Below are 24,269 nucleotides of genomic sequence, written 5' to 3'. Positions count from 1 at the left end.
GCATATGGACATTTGTTTCCCTTTTCTTTTTGAGATCATGCAAGTTGCAAAGCAAGTGTAGGGTCACAACACCTTCCAGCTGTGATCTTTGTACCATCACAATAACTAGTGTAAGAGCAATTTTACCTTTTTATTCTCATTTTGTATTCTTTCTACCATTTTATTATTTATATAATTAAAATTTAAGTAATACACTCTTTTCTTTTGTTCTATAGTATATTTCTTTCATTCTAAGATACAAAAATATTCTATGCAATACTATTATTCTATAGTAGTAGTGTTTATAGGTATATCTTATCCTAATGGTGAAAATAAATCTACAAGCAATTGTCTCATTGTTGAGGACAGAAGAGTAGTTACTTTACTATAAAGTTTGAAGAACGTAAATGTCAACATATAGTTCAATGTCATTAGAATAAGTGGCTAACCCTAAAAAGCGATCACACTTGCACACAATAATCTCTATACATTATGATTGTGATGATGACAATCATACAAAAAGCTAGTACTCTGATTTAACCCCAATGTTAAAACATAAAGTGAAGAAGGGGAATTGAAACAGTGACGTGATAGAGTTTAATAGTTCTCAAATTTATTATTTAAATTATTCTTACTTCTTTTTTTCATTTTCTATAGTATAAAAATGATTAAAAATCATCTCATTTTCTTTGTTGATCATTGTTTACCTAACTTCTTTTTTCCAAACCAAACATAACCGTATCTTTTAGATGAAATATTAATTTTGTTTAGGACACGGTGCTATCCCATCTAACACATGTTCTTATTAGATACCAAATATCGAATTTTGGTATCATTAGAATCATGTTTTGCTTAACTACTAAAGTATCACAAAATTAGTCTTTTGATAGTGACTTAGTTCTGAGTCATGCAACGTTATTTCCTCCATTCATATCATGTTAAAATACTAAGAGAACATATTATAATAATTTTGATAGCGGGCTAACGTCATCTAAGGAAAAAAAAATTGAAGATTGAATTCGTTAGAAAAAATATTGGTCGGTGAATTTCGTATTTTAACAAATAGACAAAAAGGTACATTGAGTTTTTATTTTTAAAATTCTTTAAGTTATCCATACAGTTTATTATTCAGAATTTCATATGGTAAAAATAAATGACAATTGAGATAACAAGTAAGATGGATAATTTAGGAGAAAATAGTGTAAATTTTTTTTATATTATTACTATATTATATATCATTCATTTCTAATTATCATTAACCCTTACGAATAATAATCAAAATATGATAAATGATGCATCGACAATATATACATTTTTTATACCTCGAATGAGATGGTTGGTGCCATGATTATTTTGAAGTGTAATAGTTGTTCCACGTCATAAGCTGGACTTTCCAGTCGGCGGGTCCCAAACACAGGATTTGATCCTCAAATCTGCAGTGATGGCCAGTGAAGCATAATTATACACATTAATTCGAAAAGACCAAAAAACCCTTTACCTTTATCACCCTCATCATACAATCTTTGAAGTTTGAAATGAAAGTTGTTGGCCTTTGCAAATTTGGATAGTAACACGTTCTATTATAACCCTATCATATTCATATAATAACTTTACACAGAAGAAGACAAAAAGTCTCAGCTACCCTTTTAAGAAAAGTGTTTTTTATAATTATAATTATTCATTGTTAATTACTTTCTAAGTACCCTAAAGGCCTAAACAAATGCTAGTCAGATTTTTAAATTTGCTATATAAGAGTGATTTTGTTCAGTTTTGCAAGTCTTCTCCAACACATTTAATTTCAACATCTAAATTTCATAATTTCTCCTATAAGAAATCAAATTATTCTTATTATTCTTTTGTATTTTATCTCTAAACGCATCTTTAAAATACTCATTTAGATTTAAAATATACTTAAAGTTGTTGATTAACAAAATAATATTACAGTTTACAAAATTAATGTTGTGATGGATAGTGAACACATATTAGCTCCACGCACTTCATGTGTAAAATTTCGCTCTTAATCACAAAAAAGCGAAAGATTTTATAAATTTGGTTATATAAGAGATAATTATTGTTAAATATTCCAAATGTAAATAAAGAAATCTTACGTAAGAAAAAATGTATGAGTTAATGAACATATACATTGATATAGCTTGATGGTTATCTACATCGTTTGTTTTAATTTTAGTTAGAACTTGTCCTTGTTTTAATCATTATGGTGGCATAATCGTTATTCTTCTGGAGCATTGTGCATGAGAGTGTAAAAGCCAAAGGTAAACATTCACTTAAATTTAATTTTACACAACAACAAAAATCACTTAAACAATGATGCTGGATTTAATGTTGAGAGTAATGAGAATTGAAGGTAGAATTTACCAGTTCAGCTAAAAATGATAAACAAGTAGGTCTTTAAGATTTTAAAATGGTTAAAAATCCATTGAAACTTAATATTATCAAAATTTATCTCACTCAAACATTATCATTTGCATATTAATGGAATTACATTACTTTAAAACAATAACAAAATTGTTGAAAACCAATAGATATGTGACAATGTTAAATCAAATTAGATCTTTTTTTCTTTCTAAAAGAAATATATGTGATCTTGACCACTTACGTATTTTTTGGGTAAAGAAATACATTCATGGTCTATAATTTTTTTAAATTGATGTAAATTTTGTCATATGAAGTTGGCCAAGGTTTGTTTGAATGAGTAAGTGGGAGAGGAAAATATACTCGAAAAGAAGAAGAATAATGTTACCAAAATTATCGTTTTGAAATTTTAAAGAAATAAAAAATATGAGTTGCAAATTAAATTATAAGACTTTGTAGATGTGAATAGATGTCAATTGCTAAAATATCTATTAGTTTTAAAAATTTTAGAACTACTAATGAATTTTCTTACATTTTTTTGATAAGTAACTAAATACTTTTAAAATATTTATTATCAGAAATTAAACTTTTAATTTTTTTGGTTATTCTAAAAATCTACTAGAAATTTTAATTTTAGAGCACACACACAAACAAATATAAAAACAAAACAAAAAACTTGTACCAAAAATAGTTAGTATAGGAAAGGAAATAAGAAAAGATCAATGTGATTCACTAGACGACAAGCACCGCTGGATGGACTGGTTGTTCTTGACAAAGGTCATGAACCCGGTACTTGTAACACGTGTACGGTAAGATTTTCACGAGAAACTTGGCACATCACCTTACTCAAATTAAGGGGAAAATGATATCATGTTTTTTATTATTTTTATCCCACAATTAATCAAATTTCATGAAATAATATTAAAATATAAATTTGTATTTTTACACATTTTTTTTAAATGAATAAATTTTTTTCATTGACTTGATATATAAAATAAGACATGAATTTGGTTTATCCAAATTAAGCCATACGAAAGAAATACAAACTACACCACCTTCATAACTTAACCATGGTTCCATTCCATTCCGCCGCTTTAACTCATTTTTCTAATAATCCATAAATATCTCACTCTTTTTTATTACTTACTCTTTTTGTTTCTCTTCTCTTCAATTCTTCTCTTTCCCACCGCCGCCTTATACGACCGTCGTACACTTTCACCGGCCACGCCGTTGACCGGTGACTTTAACGTAGTTGTTTTCAAATATAGTATATGATCGTCATTGAATAAATTGAAGAAGAGAGGAACTATATGACAGAAACAGATAATCCTTTACCTTCATCAATGGCAGCTTCAGCAGAAGCTAGCTTCTCATCTTCTCCATTAAACAGCGCGTCCCAACCACCGCCTAAAAAGAAGCGTAACCTTCCCGGAATGCCTGGTATTTACTAGTTACTACTACTACTACTTCTTCTTCCAAGTTCAAATTCAATTCATCTTTTGAATTAGAAATTTGTCACTGATGGAATAAATATTAATTTTATTTTTTATAATCCATTGTTCAGATCCAGATGCTGAGGTAATTGCTTTGTCGCCGACAACACTAATGGCGACGAACCGTTTTGTGTGTGAGATCTGCAACAAAGGATTCCAACGAGAACAGAACTTGCAGCTTCATCGGAGAGGACATAACTTACCGTGGAAGCTGCGGCAGCGATCAGGAAATGAAGTTCGGAAGAAAGTATACGTGTGTCCAGAACCGTCGTGCGTGCACCACCACGCGTCTAGAGCGCTTGGTGATCTCACCGGAATAAAGAAGCACTTTAGCAGAAAACACGGAGAGAAGAAGTGGAAATGCGAACGTTGCTCTAAGAAATATGCCGTACAATCTGATTGGAAAGCTCATATCAAAACTTGTGGAACTAAAGAGTATAAATGTGACTGTGGAACCTTCTTCTCTAGGTTTCAATAATTTCCTATCAAAATTTTATTCAATTTTTTTTCTAATCATCGTTTTGAGATCGTATTTATTAATTATTGTTGGTTGATGCATTAATATTCATTATAAATAGGAGGGATAGCTTCGTAACGCACAGAGCTTTTTGTGATGCATTAGCGGAAGAGGCTAGAGCACAAACCCTAACCGCCGTTAGCAAGGATGGTGTTGTGGCTTCTTCGCCGCCGCCGCCGCCGCTTACACCGTCCACCTCTGTGCTCTCTCCAACTTTGTCGATTCAAAGCTCAGGTACTTAACTCACTGCATTTGTTATTTTTTTTTCCACTTCTGGTTTCGTTTGTTAAGAGTGTATTTTTTGGGTGCATTGTTAAAGGTGTCTAAAATGTTTTCATACTTTGTGCATATTTTTTTTTATAAATTACAGGTTAACTTCTTTTCTTATTTTATAAGCTCACACCTTATATTCATAATTTAAAAAAAGCAATTTATATAGCACACATGTTAATTAAACTTTTGATTTGTAATTTGTAAAGAAATTTGCGGTAATGGTAATATATTTAATCGACATGACATAATCCATTTGAAATCTAAGGCTGCGTTTTTTTGTCTCGTATCCTGTCCATATAAGGATTATTTTTTATTTGTTTTTTTTCCTTTTTATATATTACCCCGTATGTTATATAGTTCTTGTTCTACTCTGTCAGTTTAGAAATGGACAAGTTTAGCAGTAGTGGTGAGTATTAATAAACCAATAATAGCTAGGGATTAAATTGGATTGATGGAAAAATTAGAGACTAAATTGGTGTTTACTAATATAATATTAATCTACCAAGTTTTGAAGAATAAGTAACTTTATATATTTTTCAACTTAAACATAACTGGTTATGTTAAAATCGTGCACTCAACCACGATTTCTTTAAAACAGGAAAAAAATAGTGTTTGTTAATTATACATATTACTTATTAAACTTAAATCGTGTATGGCAAGAGTTTTCTAAAAACCTAAAGCAAACTCGTAACTGTGGGCAACATTATTTTTAAAATTACAGTAGTTTGGTATTATTCAGAAAAATGGAGAGATGAAAGAGAAGAAAAGAAGAGAATAACATGAAAGGCACATTAAATTGTTCCCCCTTTCTCTGTGAATTGAAATTTCAATCTTTGTCAAGACTAACAATAATACATATAATTTATGAAAAGTTTTTTGTCTTTATTTGTTTTTTCACACTCCTTTCATGTTGATTTGTCTATTTATCGCAACTGCTCTTAATACTTATTTCTGCTTTTATGCTGCGGTCTTTATGCCTTTTCTTAACCTTTTTTGTTGATTGCTATCAGAAATTCCAGAAAACCCAAAAAGGATGTCACCGCCGCCGTCAAACGCCGTGGACACCGGCAACATTTCCATTGTTATGGCATCCTCAACCACACCAGTTCCATCATCATTTTCCAATCTCTTCTCAAGCATTTCAGCTCAAGAACGCACATCCCTCTCCCTCTCAACATCATCAATCTTTGACTCAACATCCCTATTCCATGATCCACACCACACTACTACTGCAACAGTTGCGTCTCCACAACCTGCATTGTCTGCAACTGCATTACTCCAAAAGGCAGCACAAATGGGTGCAGCTTCATCCAATGCATCACTCTTTCATGCTTTAGGCCTATCAACATCATCATCTAACTCTGGCCAAGATCACATCACAACACTGCCATGGAATACCCTAATCCATATAAAGCAAGAGGAGATAAATCACACTCTGCCACATAACTTGGGTCTCGGACTAACCTCTGGGAATAGTAATGCAGGTTTTGCAGATGCAATGATGCGGTCTTCATCTGACCCATTTGGTGGTCCCGGTCAACCCACCATGACCCGTGATCTTCTTGGTCTAAGCATTGGTAATGGGACTAGTATTCCTTCTTTCTTCACCTCTTTTGGAGGGAACTTCCAAGCATCAGGGGATAGAGGAGGAGGAGGACCTGGCCAGTAGATAAATTCCAATGAAGTTATATCATATATTTAGTGTGGTTCAGTAATGGAGTTAACTCTCTTGTCATGTATCTATGTTCTTGGCATCACTTGAGTTGTTTACTAGTCAGAAAATGAATGAATAGGATAAAGTCACAGCTAGTATATTAATTACTTTCTGAATAATTTACTTCACTTTTTCTTTTCTGTAATAAGCCTATTGTTGCATGAAAGATCAAAGAACAGTTAAATGGCAGAAAAGTGAGAATGTGACCAAAGGTATGCAATAACATTGTTATTTATTATTTATAAAGCAAATTTAGATTGCTGGTAACATGATAGAAGTGAGATCTAGACTATAATACTCCAGTGTTCTATGGTTTTTTTATTTATAATTTTAATGGGCTTTTTATTTTAACCTTGTCATTCGAATGTTAGAAAGAGATAATGTATTATAAGATCGACATTTTTAATAAAAAAAATTTCTGAAATAGTTTCTATCACAATGCAACTATCCCGAATTGAAAAAAAGCATTTAAAAAAATTCAAGTTTGATAATTTGTTTGTAAAATTGCACCAATATCATTAGTAAGGAAATAAAAGCATTTCTGCCTCTCATGTGAATAAGTAAACAAAAGAAAAACTATCTCTTTAATTTTCAAAATAATTTAGAAAACATGTTTGGTTAAGCAAATATTTAAGCAACCTAATAATGAAAAGACAGATTGGAAATATAATTTATTTTATCTTCCTTCTTTAAATTGTTTAACATTTTTTTTGAGACATGAAAATTATTAAATGAAACTTTGTATCTATTAAGTTTTTCATATACCCCCAACAAACTTTGACCTCCTACATTAACTTAATCATTTAAGCAGAACATGTTTTTTTAGTATACAATATTTTAATCCTATTTACTTTACCCTTAACCGTTAAATTACATTATAACTCTTCTTTTATTTTTTTTAAATTTATTATGAGTCACACTCGAATACATAACCTCATTCACTTTAATCTTTAAACCATCTAAGCTTATGAATTTTTCATGTTAGAACTATTGGTAGATATAAATATATCACTTCTATCTGACTTTTTATCCATACCTTTTTACTTTCATATTACATCATTAAGCACATTATTGATCTATCCCCCTAAAATGTGCTGAAAGATAAACTTTATTAAGAAATAACCCTAAACCCTAAAAAAGGTGTGAAGTTGAAACATGAAATGTTGGTATTATTAATGCTATGGGAAAGTGTGGAAAACGGTGGCAGTAGTCAAATATGCAACCAGTCTGGCATATAATTAATATTGAGTGTAAAATCTATATATAGATAGTGTAACACTATTATCCATCATTCGTTTGGATTACTTATTTTAAAAAGTCAACAATAATTAAATATCAATTATGGATGATACAATGATAGTGTATAAATCTTTTACACTGTCAGTACATACATCGTTTTATCATTAATATTTAATGAAGCGAGCTGGCATACTCTTTTGTATTGTGTTGGATGGCGATCCATGAGACTGAGAAGAGAAACCAAACTACTGTGTTTTTAATTTATAGTTGCTGTTCCTAAGCATGTGTCATAATGTGTAGTGTTATTTGTTTCCTTTACATAGTTAGAGTTTTAATTGCTTCAGTCATTAATGATACATCATCTTATATTCTTTTTTTCTTCTTCAGAAAAAACAGAAATTTTATTAACAAAATTATTCCATGGCAAGGATATCAGTGAATGTTATCAGCTCGAACATTAATACTCTCCGGTACAAAAATACATTTAGAAAATAAAAAAAGTCAAAACCTGCATCTTTATGATTATAGCACATTAACTAAAACATATGACTAAAGCTAAATCTGCATCAGCTTATATTCCCTTATCTTCAATTTTCTGACATAGTGCAAGACTAACAACTCACTCAATCATCATGGTTAATTTGACACCATCTTTTGAAACGAGACATATAAGAGTTTCGCTAAAAATTCAGCACGAGCTTGTTCATAAACTGAATAGTATAAATATATTATATGATAGGTTTGGTGCCTTGATTTCGACCCAATTTTCATGTACCACTACGTTCTCTAGAAAATCACATTTATTGTATTGCTTTGGCCATGAAGGGTGGAAGTTCATTACCTGCACCTAGTTATGGACTTAACATGTTTTGGTCTTTATTTTCAGGAATCACATGATAGCTACATAGAAGAAGTGCGTATTGGTGGTGATAAGGCATATAATCCTTTTTTGGTTTCCAATTCTCGCATTTTGAGTAAATCCTGTCTGAGCTGGAATATCCACATATATGTAGGGTTATCTTGACTGGTGAGTATTTTCCCAACCATAAAACTCGAATCCGAAAGGAGAATTAAACATGTACTTCTTGAACCTACATCGTTGGTATACTAAGCATATAATGTGAAGCTGAAAAAGTTGTGATTTTTGGGTTACTTCTCTATAAATTCTAGAGAAATAAAATAAAATTAAAAGTTTTGAGATTATATTTTGTCTGTTTGTGATTTAATTTGTGGCTATTGTCATAGAAAGCACAATTTATCAGCATCATCACTACTACTATTATTCACGTTCACTCATATTTGTGGCTTCCCTCATTCTCCATGCTCTTGTGATTGAGATGCAGAGTCCAACGGAAAAATGGGATTTAGATTTCAGCGATGTGTTCGGTGGGCCACCGAGACGGTCGTCGGTGAACTCAAACAGCGGCGAGGAAGGTCCATCATCTACGGTGGTTGGGGATTATTTCTATGATGACATATTTGGAGGAGATGAGTCTCCGAGAAAGCATAGTTCTTCTTCTTCTCTCCCAGCTATGTTCAGGTTCTTTATCACATTATCTCAACTTAGCTTAATAATATTCAATCATCACAATACTATTAAAAAAAATTTTATTATCACACATTATTTTATAATTTATTATAACTCTCTATGAAATAAGAACAACGTCTTTTATTTGTTTTCTAGAACATCTATCTCTCTTCACTTTCCTTTGTTTAATAACAAACAAAAATTGTTTTTATTTAAAAATAAAAGTCAGAAAATAAGAATTACACGATGGAGAACAATGTGAAAATATGTTCTTATTCCGGTTGAGAACAACCTTAAAAAGAACTAATGTGGTTGCTCTTAACCACTTTGGGAAGCTAACACATATACTCTTTGCTTTCATGTTTCTCTAATATTGACATAATGATAAAATCTTGTTATGTTAGTTTCTAGGATTTGAACTTCTCTGAGTTGAAATGATAAGCAACCACCTTAGTATTATGCCATAAATCACCTTTAGTTCTAATCTTAAATTAGCAGATAAGTTTTAGAAATTTAAGCTGATATATCCTTTTTAACAGTGAAATTATTTTTTCATTGTCCTTCTTCAAGACTGAGGCATGTTTATAAACTTATTTAAGAAGTGCGTGCTAACAAAAATAAAATTGATGCTAAAGTAGTTATTATTTTTTACTCTGATGAGATGTCAATGAAGTATATTCATTAAGCCAAAGCATAACTTCTTTACTTTGATGAAATATTTATGAAGCATGTGTAGGTATATATGTTAATAATGATTTTATCATTTTAGTTTCTAAGATACCAGAAAAGTTTGTTGTCGATTCAGCTAAATTTACCCCCCCTATTTCTCAAAATATCATATTTAGAGAGGTTTGCTATAACTTCATACAAATCATCCTATAATTAAAATTATTGCTAAACACAAAATATTAAATGAAAAACAAATACATTCTGTTCACAAAAGAGATGTAAATGCATCCAAAATATGCAGAACGTTCAATAATTTCTTTGTTTAGTGTGTAGGAAGAAGGGGTAGAATATAACACCTATGTAATATATAGTTATTTACTACTCCATACTTGGCTTTTTAGTTTAAATTGCTACTACCTTTTATCTTAATTTAGCTGGCTCATATTCAAAGCAGTACATTTGTGACTGATTGTCTATCTTTAATTGCAACTGATGCTACCACTTTGAACTTACCAGCCTTCCTACCAAATTGACAAAAGGGTCTGACCTTCCAACATTTGGTTCCCCGACTAGGACTAGGAGTCCTCTCAATAACAACATCAATGAAGCCTTTGGTGCATCGGATTCTCACCTATCTAGGAATGATTCAAAACAACCTTACCGGAAAAGTCTTCTATCACAAGAGTTTTCAGACATGAGCATATCTGATATATCAGACAAAGGAAGCAGCAATATGAAACAAGATCCATCAACTCCTCAACTTTTGGCTAATGCCGGCAATGGCCAGTTTCATTTCTCAATATACAAATGGGCTAGTAAAGGGGTGCCATTGGTGATGCCGCTTAGGGCTGACAGAAATTCAAGGACAAAAGATAAGCTGAAATTTGGGAGATGCTCAAGCGCTAAGGAATGGATTGTCACTGAGATTACCACAGAAATTGATAGTCCTATAGCATACAATGGTTCCTCCTTAACAATAAACAGAAAACAAGATTGTTCAAATGGGGTAGATTCTCACCAAATTGTTGAACAAATAGCTTCTGATAAAGCTAAATCAAATACCTTGAGTAGCCTTCAAACTGTTAATAATGCTCTTCCTGATAGTCCTATCTCAGGTGATGCTACAGCAGAATCAAGTACTCGTTCTATAAGTGAGACTGGCTTCTCAAGTAAAACTGACCCAGAAAGTGAAACTCGGAAGATTGAATCCAAACCATTACATTCTCATTTCAGTGGAAGTGATCAGCAACAAGGTAAAGTCATCTAGTGCATGCAGTTGAATATATATATTACTACTTTGCCACCTTGTGATATTGTCTTCACTTATCATATTATATGTATCAGATAGTAATGAGATGACAAGAAGGGAGAGAGGAGAAGAAAGCAAGATGAAAAGCAAAAAAAAATTATCTGCAATTTTAGATGTTACAGTGAACCCAAAGAATAAAAAAGAACAGACAACTTCCTTGAAAAGTGTAGAACATAGCACAGCTACTTCCCAAAGTTCATTAAGCTTAGGTGAGAATATGGGAAAAGCCCGAGTAAAAGGTAAGGTCAAAGAATTCGTTCGAATTTTCAACCAAGAATCTGTAACAAAACCCAGAGTTGACTCCAAATCCCAACTTCCGGATCCAACTTACAAGGAGCAAAGTGCTTCGAAGACAACGAGCAAAGTAAGTATTGGAACAGCAGAAGAAGACTAGAAAATCAATTTTTTACGCTATAAAAGATGTCCTTAGTTTGAGTATTCTTTAGTCACAAACCTCATGTTATTCTAGTTTGAAGACAGTTTAGTTAATAAAGGCTTCTAAGATTCTTTCCAAATCCCCTAGGAGGAAGCTGAACACTACAAGAAGGAGAACTCCACCTCAGAGCTCACTAATGTCTCTGCAAATAACTTGTCACAGCAAGATGATATATCAGAAGCAGGTACTGCTTAATTCTTCAAAACCAAATATATGTTCTCTATGCAAGGCAATAAGAAAGTATCGCAGGGCAAGCTTTACGCAGCAGACTTTAGTTAAAATGCTTATTTGGTCAGTTTTTTGTGTGTGCATGCTTTTCCTTTTTCTTAATTATCTGTTAACTCCATCCAAAAAAATGCACTTCACCAAATAGTCCAGATCTAATATGTATAATAAACAGTCTACACAATCAATGAATAATACTATAAAGAGTTCAGCATACTGATTGTTGATCAACATTCATTTTATGTAGATATGATTTGGACTGAATACTTGATGATTAACTTATGTGATGGAACAACTTTACTTTGTTAGCAGCAACTCCTGATATTTCATTCACCGCGATTGGAGATAAAGATGGGTCATTCGACGAGAATTTCATGGTATTCCATTATCAAGTTAACTAAGATAATTTAAATTCCAATCTGTATTCTGTTCCTACCTTTTATGTGCTTCAATTGCATTTCGCAGATACAAGTACTATCCCAAGATGAGAATGAGGCCCTTCAAAACCAAGAAAATGAAGAAAACCAAGTAATTTGTAACTACACACATGCTTTGTCTGTCTCAAGGTTGTTCAAGAACAACAATATTATGTGATTATATTTCTGTATCTAATGTAGGTCATTGACAAAAAGATACAACAGTGGTCGAAGGGGAAGGAAGGAAACATACGCTCGCTACTATCAACACTACAATATGTAAGAATAAATGGAAATGTTACTTCACTCCTTGCTATTATAACTCACTTCAATGAAAATTTTATTTACTCTTCTTGCATGTCAACCAATATAAGGCATTTCAATATGTTGCATATTCAAATTCAGAGGCTGTTTTTGAGGTTCATGCTAAGTACTTACTCTTATTAAGGTACTTTGGCCAGAGAGCGGTTGGAAGCCCGTGCCTCTTGTTGATATAATTGAAGGGAATGCAGTGAAAAGATCTTATCAAAGAGCTTTACTCTGTTTGCATCCAGATAAATTGCAGCAGAAGGGTGCTGCTTCACATCAGAAATACACTGCCGAAAAAGTTTTCGATATTTTACAGGTAAAATAGTTCAGTGGCTACTTATTTGCAGTACAATCATTCTGTTGACAGTTGACAATCTAGATTTATGTTCTACACATTCTTCTTCATTTGATACATAAGTTAGAGAGCTTAAGAGTTTGCACATATGATATATAGATATACCTTAACAACTTAGTGATGCCATCAAACCTCGGAAGTCGATTACAAGATTTGAGTTACTATATTTTACAATACAGGAAGCATGGAATCAATTCAATGTATTGGGTGCACTATAATATCAATCAACAACTGATAGAGGAAAATCTCTTGTTTATACCTCAAGAGAAACTTCCCTCTGCAAGTCTTTCACATAAGGAGATTGATCTTGTTATTATTGGAAATGCAAGTGATTACTTCAAGTGCTGTAGCTGTTTTTGTTGTAATAGAGTATACATGTATAATTTCCTTTTCCTGAAGTTGTTTTTTCCCACTGCACATTTGTCAACTTTTACTTGTAGATGTACATCTACCACATAATATACATACCGTGTAAATTACCTTGTTATGGTTCAGACTTGGCAATAGCCTTATAAATGGTAACATACTAACATTTGGGACCAGGCAATAATGAAGAGCAGAACAAAAATGAAGCATTCGGATTTAAATTTGTTATGATCCACAAATCACAAAATAACCCTGATGAGACAGGTAAGGCCCAAGGTTGGAAATAGGCCCTTTTTTGTAACCAAAATAATGGAAAAGCTTGAAATTTGGATGGTGGAGTGGTTGAATATAGACTCGGGGCCACATCTGTTGTCTACGAAAGTGTGTCACTCTATGTGTCACATCTTCTGATTGGTTGGAGAAAATATATTTAAATTAAAAATTTAATAATAAATTATTTTTCTGAACAATAAGAAGAAATAACAAATTGGGTGACACATTTTTGGAACATCCTATGCACCAACCCATGTTTAGCAACATTCTAGAGAATATAGACCTGGTCAGTTTTGAATAATGGGTTGTCACCTAGCCGTTGGGTTAAAGGCTACCTAACACTATTAGATGACTTTTTGTTGTTTCTCACATGAATCCTTGCACTGGATTATTTCATTCGAATTGGGAATGTTTATATATTTGTGGGGCTAACTCTCCGAACATATATTTTTTCCATCTACAAGACTCGAATACAAGACTTTGCTTAAGAAGAATCAAACATGTACTTGAACTAATACCGATTGGTATTAGGTGCCCTTTTGGTAGAGAGAGTGAAGCTTTGGATTCTCTTTCTTTTACTTAACGGTAACCAAACAACAAACAAAACCCCCACCCCATAACACCAACTCTTAACATTACCCAACGAGTGTGACCCTTTGCCTAACCTAACATTGCTCCTTTTCCCTTTTATAACTAACTATCAATTCACCTCTTCCCTCTCCAAAACCATAATATTTCCGAATTCCGACATTGTAATAATCATATAAACAGTTACACATTTTCCAACGCAAGTTTCAATGCCTGTTGTCACCAAGGTTCAACCTTGTGTTAAACCCAAACCAGCTACTGAACCTGGTGGAAAAAGAGTTACCATTTCTGAAGACCCAAAATGGAAGAAGTTGAAGAAGCCACAACGACCAATCATAAAGAAGGAGGTAGCACAAATTCATGAATCAGTTGTACGAAGTAATGTGTCATTGGACAGCACATGTTCCTCGTATTCCTCTGCATCGAGCAATGAAACAAATAAAAAGGTAATGTCTGAAAGTAGAAGAAGCGTGAAGCGTAATGGGTTTAACCCGGTAAGGGTTGTGCCTGATGCCGTTGATGTAGCTACCTTGTCTCTCTCTCCTAAGAGGTGTGACTGGATAACTCCACATTCTGGTTAGTCTACTTACACATTATTGAAATTTATATATATGATACTAAATGTGACCTATGTATATATTTGTTACACAAAAAAAGAACTGTGTATGTATTCAATACATATTCTAACTTTTATTGGGTTTGGTAAATGTTTAACTACTAAGATTGACAATAATACAAAAAAATTTATATAGCATTGAGTTAAAATTTAATTATCAAGTATTTTTCTAACCAATCACAATCTTACTTCACATAGAGTGACACAAATCGTGTAGGACAGCAGATGTGCTCCCATAGATAAGGAGCTAATATGTAATGGGTGGTTGTTTTTCCTAACAAATATCGTTCCCACGAATTTAACACAATCTTACACCTCTGTACCAAAATAATGCAAAAAAATTGAGTGGTAATATTATGGTTCTGTATCTGTGGGTAGCATCATTATAAATTTGACACTAAGACACATTATGGTGTTGTTTCTCACTTTCTGTAAAGGGTTTAGCTTGCATTCTTTTGGTCTGTGGGTGACTTCCCATCCATCTGATTTCTGCATTACAAAAATCTGAAGCAGATTGTGACCCAGTTGAGTTTCATTTCTGCATAAAACACTTAGAACAAGTTTGGTCTTTTTGGCTTTTATGTTTGTATCTATTCTGTGATTCTATAATAATTCACAGTTTCCAATTTGCTATATTCTATCTTTCTTTATGGAAATTTGAATTTCACTTTTGGGCAAAGGATGCTGCTAGTAGATTTAACCACAATACATATATTTCCCCCAATGCCTTATCAATAAATGCATTGTTTTCTTTCTTCTTAACAGACCCTCTTTATGCTGCTTTCCATGATGAAGAATGGGGTGTTCCAGTTTATGATGATGACAGAAAGCTATTTGAGCTTTTAGTATTTTCACAAGCATTAGCAGAACACACTTGGCCAGCAATTCTTAACCACAGAGACATTTTCAGGCATGTCTATCTCTATATTTACTTATTGTTTGAAGATATTTACCACATTACCTAAGCTTATTATTTGTTAACTATAACAGGAAGCTATTTGAAAATTTTGACCCATCATCAATTGCACAGTTTAGTGAGAAGAAATTGCAAACATTGAAAATAAATGGCAACTCATTATTATCAGAACCAAAGCTCCGTGCGATTGTGCAAAATGCTAAACAATTACTTAAGGTAACTCCAAAACTATTGCTTTGTTTTAAGCAAATATAATAAAAAATTTATATGGGTTGAAATTTGAAAATAATTAAGTCCCGTAAAAAAACCTTGGATAAATTATTGCACAGTCCTAAACTCATCCAATTGGTTGATTTTGAATAAAAACTGATATAGACCATACAATAAATTCTCTCTATGAAGCACAAATACGGATATATATGTCGGATACGATATGTATCCCATACTTCGATACACATTTTTTCTAAAATATAGAATACGATACCCTCAAAGATATACGTATAAAATAATAGAAAATACATAAAATATGATAAAATTACAAGTGTAAATCAAAATATCAAAGTAAAAAATATAATGAAAACGAATTTATCTTATCCTATTTTGTTGAAAATGAATCTATCTTATACTGTTTTATTGAAAACAGATCTATATATCCTATATTTTATTGAAAACGAATTGATATATCCTGTATTTTATTGAAAACCAATCTGATATGTGTTTTGATATTTATTTATTTTATTTCATTTTATTAATTTTTGGATACTATATTTTATTATCCTTTGCGAATTTGAGTGTATCTCAGCACCGACACGTGAGGGTGTTTGACGAATTCGTATTTGTGGAGATTTGTCTTTATCTCAAATTCAAAGTTCAATAATTTACATGTACAGGTTCAGCAGGAGTTTGGTTCATTCAGCAAGTATTGTTGGAGATTTATTAATAACAAGCCAATAAGAAATGAATTTCGATATGGACGTCAAGTACCTTCAAAAACTCCAAAAGCAGAACTCATTAGCAAGGATATGATGCGTAGAGGCTTCCAATGTGTTGGACCCACTGTTGTTTATTCCTTCATGCAAGTAGCAGGACTCGTTAATGATCACTTATTACCATGCTTCAGGTACAGAGAATGCAATGTCACCACAAAAAACGAATTTAAAACTGAGTTTAAGGACAAAATGATGCAGAATGAAATTCTGGAGTAGGCACAGATTTAAGGAGAAAATGATGCAGAATGATTTTATTGCTTCTTAATCTGTTTATTTGTTATCTAACCTAACTAGAAAATTATTTGGTATCATCTTATTGTTTAGGGTTAGCTTGAGAGTTGGATGGATTTTAAATGTGAAATAAAATAAATGAAAGGCTTAAGAACTATAAAATACACTTGTGAGATGATTCTTAAAATACAATTCACAAATAAACCTTCGATGTACTCGTGTGGAGGTGAAGGTGTGTTCGTTTCTTCGTCTAGGTGTAAGCATTTCTTTTAGGATAAGTGATCCTAACTTCTGTTCTAGTCTATCTCTCTGTTTTGTAATTGATTTCCGAGTTGTGTTATATATATCATTAGAATTCTGTAATTCATCGCTTACTTGTTTTTTATCTTGAATCTCCAAAAAACTTATCTAAAAATCAAATAATAACTAAAAATTGGTCACATAACATTTTTTTATTTCCTGCTTAATAATTTTCCGTATGATTAGTATTGCTAGTTCACAATCTTTTAACGATGAAGTGCTGCTAAGTTCAAAAAATATTCAACGACTACGTGGGCGAACAAAGTGATGAAGTAAATAAAGCTATAGTCCTAAAATATATGTTGTTGTTGATAGTATCAATTAGAACAATGGAGTTTCATACCATTAATTAAGCAATTTTCTTTTCTTGAAGTGGTGTGACATAATATGATTGATTTGTAACAGAGTTTGGGACATCCTTATCCCATTTCACTGCATAGTTTTGCTAAAAGAAAGATTCCTAAACACTTTAAGTTGATTGTTTCTTAGCCTCACAAAATGTATACACTTCATGAGTTTGTTATATTAGTAATACTTATTTCACCCTTCTTATTTAGTTTTTGACTCATATATAAATAATATAAATGAGTGATAATATAAACCTTTATAATAATATGGTTAATATATATTACATTCATTTAATATTCTAGGACTATGTATTTTTTTATACTTTTTGAGAAAACCCTGATCTTACTTACTACTATCATTCCTCTGCACCCATTAAAATCAGTTAGGATCATTTCCAAAATTCAAATATAAGAGGAAAGAGAGTTGTAAATAGTACATATTACTTATTAATATGTACATTTTCCCCATAATTTACATTTAATCTCTTAATCGTAAATAGTACATATTACTTATTAATAATTGATGGTAACCCGTATAAAACCAATAATAGATAGATATTAAAATTAAAGCAATTTATTGACTTATTATCCAATGTCCTCAACGATACTATTTCGAAGTTGTAAAAACGAGTGGCTTCGATTTTCGATGGGAATATGCCAAACCAAAAAGTTTTTTCCTTTGCATTTTGTATGTTTTTGTTTGAAACTTTTTCTTTATGCAGCTTCTCATAGTGGGTCAAACATTTCAGGCTTGAAATCTCAGTTATTACGTTAATGACAAATTGAATACACAATACCGCTATCGCGTTCTATTTCGAACAACAACGCATAAGTTAAACTTCTAAACAATATTAAATTTTAAAAGAAATATTATCAGTAATTTCTTATTGAAGTTCTCAAATTGTACGTTTCTTAAAAGCAACTAGCCAAACAATATTATATGAATGTTTACAAGTGTTTTTAACTTTTTATAATATCTCTCCTTATATACGGAGATTACTTATCTCCTCTATCCAATAAAAATGTGATGTGTGCTATTTTATTTATTTTTAAAAATATTTTTATAAAAAATGATGAAACATGACACATATCGTAATTTCACTGGCAGGGAAGGTAACTTATCTCCTTATACAAGGAGATACTCCATTCCCATGTACTAATTAAATATTATAGTTCAGTTTATCAAGTATCTTGTTGATAGTTTTATTTTATATAAAAAATGTTGATGGTTTTAAAGAGTCCTTGGTAGACTAGTTTCGGAGTTTAGGCTAGATACACTTGGGATTTGAATTAAGAATACATTCATATTAAATTTGTACAATTTAATCATTTTGTTTTATTATTATTCTTTTTTCCCAAATAATATTTAAATATCATTATTATCATCCACGAAAGAGGTAAATAAAAAGACGACAATGAACTGATAAATTCAACATCCGTCTAAAATTCGATTTGTTATTAGCTTAATAAACTTTATCCATAAATGTTAAATTTAAATTTGAGATAGTTAAATAGATGAAATAATTTAAACTAAGTACAATTGTACAATTATCTAAAGTAATACTTAGAAAGTATAAAAAAATGAAGGGCTAATTCACAGAAAATGAGGGCAGTGGATAAGAGGGAAGGATGAAGACAAGGTTTGAATTGAAAAAAGAATATATACCAATAATATATAAAAGTTTTATAACTCTTTATTAGATGTAGTAATTTAAATAAATAATAAATGATATAAACTTACCAAAACTCATGTTATGAAGACATGTCTATTTTTCTCGTGAGTTTCTAACTTTCTACTCTGTTGTTGCAAGATTCCAAATTTTTTCGTTTATGAAATCTGACGGTTGGATTAGGCACAAGATGGTTGATCCTAGATCCACCGCTCGTGTTCCCTAGTGGCGGGAAAATAAGGCGCAGCTGATAAGTGCCGCTGGAGTGTAAAAAGACACATCATTATAAATCATAAATTATATAATAGTTTCTATGTATATATTCTAGCGACTAAAATCATGACATATTATATTTAATTATTTTTTACAAAATATTTTTAAAACAAAACATACATATATCATAGTTTTACTCTCTTTATTGGTTGAAAAATAAATAAATTATTTCATGATATAAATATATAATTACATCCACCATCTCTCGTCACCTAATGTTTAAGATATTAACTCCAATTAGTCCATTTTTCATACAAGTATACTAAACCTAATGTGTTTATATAATTTAGGGATAATTTATGCTACAATTGAATCATTTGTTTGTTTTTATATTTGTTTAGCAGTGTGAGCACCAAGAGTGAGGGAGAGGATGGGAGAAATTAATAAATGTATCAACGATTCCTGGTTGATTTGAAATAATTTAATTTTAAACTATTAATAAATTATTAAAATGATAGCATGATTTATACTGAATCATAAAATAATATTTTGGACAAAAGTGTGAGTTGAATTTGGATAAGACAACCCTAACAGTAGGTACAACCTTATGTGCAAGTGGGGCCCTCCTTCGAATTTTGGGTGTCTGTTTCCCTTCGGCATCATGCTTTTCTTCCTCGCTTCTTCAATTCTTTCCCCACATCTTCTCTTATTTTGTATTTACTTCCAAAATTGCCACTACCCCATTCTCTTTCTCTTCATAATTTTATTTTTTGTTTTTTCTTCACATAAAACGTAAGCCTATTTGTATTATTAACTTTTTAATTACTGAATTTATCGCATGGACAGCTAAATATTTAAACTCACATAATTTAATCATATAAATTATGAAATATATCATTTTTACCTAATCAATCTATAAAATCTTCTATGATATAAGAAAGATAGCATGTCCAAAGCAAGTGAATAAAGAGCTCACCCTCCCCTCAGACGTGGCACTCTTTCATTGGTTGGTTCCCTCTAGAAGGGATTCATACCAATAAAGAGAACAGAACAATGAAGAGTTACGGAAGGACTTTGGTTCAAGTGGTACATTTTTTAGTTTCCTTAAGCAACAATGTGAGTTCGAGTCTGGTGGATAGAAAAAATGCCTATTGGGAAAGTAAGCCTCACGTATCTGGTTCGGACAGGATTGCTTTCGGTGTGTATAATAAACAATACGAATACGAGTGACCCCCACTCATTACCTTTTTTTCTTTCTCTCTCTATCTGTGTTTTTTCTGTCTGCTGAATTTCCCCAAATTTCTCCTCTATCCTATCTCTCCATTGCTGAAATTCCAAATAAACATAACCACCAATGCATGATCTTCTCTATGAACGCCATTTTGATATTTGAATTCTGAACTCTTTTCACTGTTTTTATCATTTACCGGTTTAGAAATGTTGGAAGCAATGGAAGGTTCTATGAATGGTGGATTCTCACACTTTCAGAGCTGTGGAGATAGTAGTGAAGAGGAACTATCGGTGCTGCCACGTCACACAAAAGTGGTGGTGACCGGAAACAACCGTACCAAATCGGTGCTCGTTGGTCTCCAAGGGGTGGTTAAGAAGGCCGTTGGACTAGGTGGATGGCATTGGCTGGTAAATTTCTCTACCAATTTTTGTTACTAACTTGCGTTATTTGCATTGCATTCATTACAATTTATTTATCATATCAATTACCAATGTATTTTTGTTGCTCAAATTTGTTATTGATTTTATATTTCAATGTTCTCATAATTCCAATTTCTAATTAAATTTGCTGCTATTGATGTTTTTGAACTGATACAAATACAAAGTAATTTTAATTTGTTCTAAATTATACTGCATGGAATTCTTACCTAGATCACTCACCTTATCTTTTAATTTAAAATTTTGCAACTATTTTGGTTCTTGGCATTGCAATTTCAATAGAATTTATTTCTCTGCATCGCCTTTTGAGTAAAAAAATCAATCAATACTTATGAGTTCCATTGCATGTCTTGCTCTTGTGCTGGATCTGGTGTATTGTGAGATGCTGTATAAGTATCATTTGAGTATTCGGTAATTTGTTAGGTTAATTTGATTCATCCAGGGAAATAAATCAAATTATCCTAGCTTTTCTTTTGGTATTGTTAATTTGAGGTCTGAGTTCAGAATGTGGATATTTTCATCCATATGGTATTATTTCCTTTTTAAATTATCTCCGCTTCTGGTTATTTCTGCTTCCCCTCTAAAAAAAATCAAATTATCTTAGCTTCTGATTATTTCTGCTTCCCCTCTAAAAAAATAACTTGCGCCTGATTAATATAGATTAAGAGCATGTTTTGGAGTGCCTGATTTTTAAACAAAACACCCTTTTTTCTGTGTAAGATAGAGAGAGAAAGGAGCAAGTGACAGGTAAATATGTTTGGGTTAAAGTGTTCAAAGCTGTTCATGATTTTGTTATGCAGAAAACGACTTTTTTACATAAGCTGAACTTTTAGCATAATTTGATTATGTGCATGTTCTTACGGAGCTTCTCAAAATAAGTCATTCTACTCTTCCCTCCTCTTAAAAAAGAAATTAAAAAAATTGCCTATAAAAAACTACACCCAAGCAAAACATACTCTTTAACCCTCCAATAAATAATATTTTAAATCATTCTGTATCCTTTTTACTTATTTAATACAATTTTTTTACTCAATTCGAATGAAACAGTAACCACTGATTCTGTTGCAATAATATACATATAATATTTTTTCCACGGCTTATGTTTCATATATGATTTTTTCCTATTTTTTTTCTCTCTGCAAATTCTCTGCCTCTCCCTAATTTGTGCCAGTGTAGTTGAGAGTGTATGTAAAACTGATTGATAGTTCATCTTCAAAGTTGAATTCCGAACTTTATATATTCTCTGACCCTAGTATAGCATTTGTTGATTGGACCACTATTTTACATTGGGCTTGGTATAAAATATGCAGGTTCTTACAAATGGTATTGAAGTAAAGCTACAGAGGAATGCTCTTAGTGTGATTGAAGCACCAACAGGTAATGAGGAAGAAGATGACCTTGAATTTGAACATGTACACTGGAATGGATCAGATATGGGTGAGTGAGCCAACACTATTTATTGCATTTGTAGGCTATAATATTTGTTCATTAATTGTTTTGGTTTCTATGTCCGTGAGTTTGGAAAGTGGTAGAGGTTGGTGGCATTGGATCCATTGTGCCTTCCCCTTTTGCTTTTGCTATCACAAAAGCTCTAGTTTCTTCTTTAATTTTTATTGACCCCACACTATTTATGATTGATTTTGTGCTATCATTTAATTTTCCAGCATCGGACGACACACACAAGTCACATAAATCGAGGCACAGAATGCATAGATCATTGGGATCATCTCCCAAAAGTAGGTCCTTCTCTGGTGATTCACAGTCTAAAGGGTCCGTTTCTATGCCAAATGGGTCCACGGTATATCAACTTTGATATTTTTTCCTCATAATTTCTTTTCCTACCCACTAACACTAGAAATTTTATTCCTTCATACTTCAATTATTAATATTTTAGATATTTTCTCTACAAGGTTGACTTGGGAAAACTGGAGATGGCTGCTTTGTGGAGATATTGGCGACATTTCAATCTAGTAAATTCCTATAACTATCACTTTGTTTAAAATCACCCAGAAAAAATGCTTATTGCTGTGTGTGCTGACATCTAAATTGGTTTGTAGGTTGATGCCGTCCCTAACCCTTCAAAAGAGCAGCTAGTAGATGTTGTTCAGAGGCATTTCATGTCACAGGTACTGAAAAGTTAGTGATTGCATATTTGTTTCTCTTACTGGTAATCATTGCATTATGTCTTATCTAGAATGAAAGGGTCGTGTTAAAAGATAAGAAGGAGCTCTAAATTTTTTATATTTATAAAATTTACAATACAAACTTTTTATTTTGAATTCCTAATAGAAATTTGATGCTGTCCTGATTCTTGTATGAGACATTTGTATTGAACAGAACATCTAGCTTTAATCAATTCCAGAGAGTAAACTATTTTATCAGATAATCTACCCTATAATAATAGATTAAGCTTTAGTTCCTGCAATGTGATGTGACTATGATGCAAACATGCACTAAAATCTATGTAAAGGTGAAGGCATTTATATTGCAGTCTGAAATTGTGTTTTTCCCTTGTGAAGCAAATGGACGAGTTGCAGGTCATTGTGGGATTTGTGAAAGCTGCAAAAAGACTTAAGACTGTGTGCAAATGAGGTTTAGTGAAACGACAAATGATATTTTATAAGTTATATTGTTCAGGCTAACAGAGATAATATATCTATTATCCACTTCCCTTAGTATTATGCAATATATTTATCACTAATTTGTATCTTTATGGTAGTAGTAGTATATGAATTTATAGAGTCCCTACCTCTTTTTTAGCCATCCAGATAGGTAGATAAATATTGTGCCCTTTTGACTGAATCGTCAAGGAAGTTTTTAGAGGCTCTTTTCGAAACCTGATTCAATGTATTGCTGACCCAGGAAGTAGCTTTTCTGAGACCTTAATTAATGTGTATATAATTTAGTTCTCCTCACTTTATTATTATTCTCAGATGAAATCGTTGTGTTTTGCTACCAGTCTGTTATCACCTTAATGTTTCTTCTGACAGAATTAAGAAAATGTTAAAAACTGCGAGAAAAAGAGATATAAAAGATTAGATTTTAGATTGGAATAGATATTAAGTATTATATAAGATTAGGGATTGGAGAGGATTAGATGAGATTATGTATTAGATGTTAAATATTGAATATTAGATATAGGATATTGGGCAGTATTAGACATTAGATATTGTATAAGATTATATATAGATATTTGTTAATATTATATATGAAATAAGATTAATTGTTGGATATGATTGGATGAGTATCAAAATATT

The 24,269-nt window shown here is 31.8% G+C and overlaps 4 protein-coding genes and 1 long non-coding RNA gene across 8 annotated transcripts; 4 read left to right on the top strand and 1 right to left on the bottom strand.

Moving 5' to 3' along the window:
• LOC109328325 (protein indeterminate-domain 2-like) lies at window positions 3,440–6,477 on the top strand. Of its 2 annotated transcripts, XM_019561737.1 has the most exons (5): window positions 3,440–3,589; window positions 3,621–3,792; window positions 3,917–4,313; window positions 4,424–4,596; window positions 5,646–6,477. In XM_019561737.1, exons 2-5 carry the CDS (start codon window positions 3,663–3,665, stop codon window positions 6,302–6,304), a joined length of 1,359 nt encoding a protein of 452 aa, XP_019417282.1. In that variant the 5' UTR covers window positions 3,440–3,589; window positions 3,621–3,662; the 3' UTR covers window positions 6,305–6,477. The 2 variants fall into 2 exon arrangements, with proteins under 2 accessions (XP_019417282.1, XP_019417281.1); XM_019561736.1 differs by having other exon boundaries at window positions 3,440–3,792.
• Window positions 6,454–13,382, top strand: LOC109328324 (J domain-containing protein required for chloroplast accumulation response 1). Of its 2 annotated transcripts, none has more exons than XM_019561735.1 (11): window positions 6,454–6,561; window positions 8,834–9,128; window positions 10,302–10,936; window positions 11,024–11,038; window positions 11,130–11,458; window positions 11,618–11,714; window positions 12,065–12,132; window positions 12,221–12,283; window positions 12,373–12,450; window positions 12,620–12,796; window positions 13,015–13,382. In XM_019561735.1, the coding sequence occupies exons 1-11, from the start codon at window positions 6,510–6,512 to the stop codon at window positions 13,051–13,053; spliced, it is 1,848 nt and encodes a 615-aa protein (XP_019417280.1). In that variant the 5' UTR covers window positions 6,454–6,509; the 3' UTR covers window positions 13,054–13,382. The 2 variants fall into 2 exon arrangements, with proteins under 2 accessions (XP_019417280.1, XP_019417279.1); XM_019561734.1 differs by having other exon boundaries at window positions 10,973–11,038.
• On the bottom strand, window positions 12,220–12,626 carry LOC109328326. The gene is made up of 2 exons (XR_002105426.1): window positions 12,520–12,626; window positions 12,220–12,484 (listed from the first exon to the last, which is right to left on the bottom strand). It is a non-coding gene; the product is annotated as an uncharacterized LOC109328326 (long non-coding RNA).
• LOC109327405 (probable GMP synthase [glutamine-hydrolyzing]) lies at window positions 14,022–16,810 on the top strand. Of its 2 annotated transcripts, XM_019560540.1 has the most exons (5): window positions 14,022–14,638; window positions 15,444–15,588; window positions 15,669–15,810; window positions 16,485–16,730; window positions 16,769–16,804. In XM_019560540.1, the coding sequence occupies exons 1-5, from the start codon at window positions 14,272–14,274 to the stop codon at window positions 16,784–16,786; spliced, it is 918 nt and encodes a 305-aa protein (XP_019416085.1). In that variant the 5' UTR covers window positions 14,022–14,271; the 3' UTR covers window positions 16,787–16,804. The 2 variants fall into 2 exon arrangements, with proteins under 2 accessions (XP_019416085.1, XP_019416084.1); XM_019560539.1 differs by having other exon boundaries at window positions 14,023–14,638; window positions 16,485–16,810.
• On the top strand, window positions 20,598–23,932 carry LOC109327418. Its single transcript, XM_019560559.1, has 6 exons — window positions 20,598–20,982; window positions 22,323–22,449; window positions 22,677–22,810; window positions 22,923–22,982; window positions 23,070–23,138; window positions 23,532–23,932. Exons 1-6 carry the CDS (start codon window positions 20,782–20,784, stop codon window positions 23,601–23,603), a joined length of 663 nt encoding a protein of 220 aa, XP_019416104.1. The 5' UTR covers window positions 20,598–20,781; the 3' UTR covers window positions 23,604–23,932.

The sequence above is a fragment of the Lupinus angustifolius genome, chromosome LG15, assembly GCF_001865875.1.
Source record: "Lupinus angustifolius cultivar Tanjil chromosome LG15, LupAngTanjil_v1.0, whole genome shotgun sequence".
NCBI lineage: Eukaryota > Viridiplantae > Streptophyta > Magnoliopsida > Fabales > Fabaceae > Lupinus > Lupinus angustifolius.
Note: the sequence above shows the minus strand (reverse complement) of the source record. Positions and strands in the feature narration are given on the sequence as shown.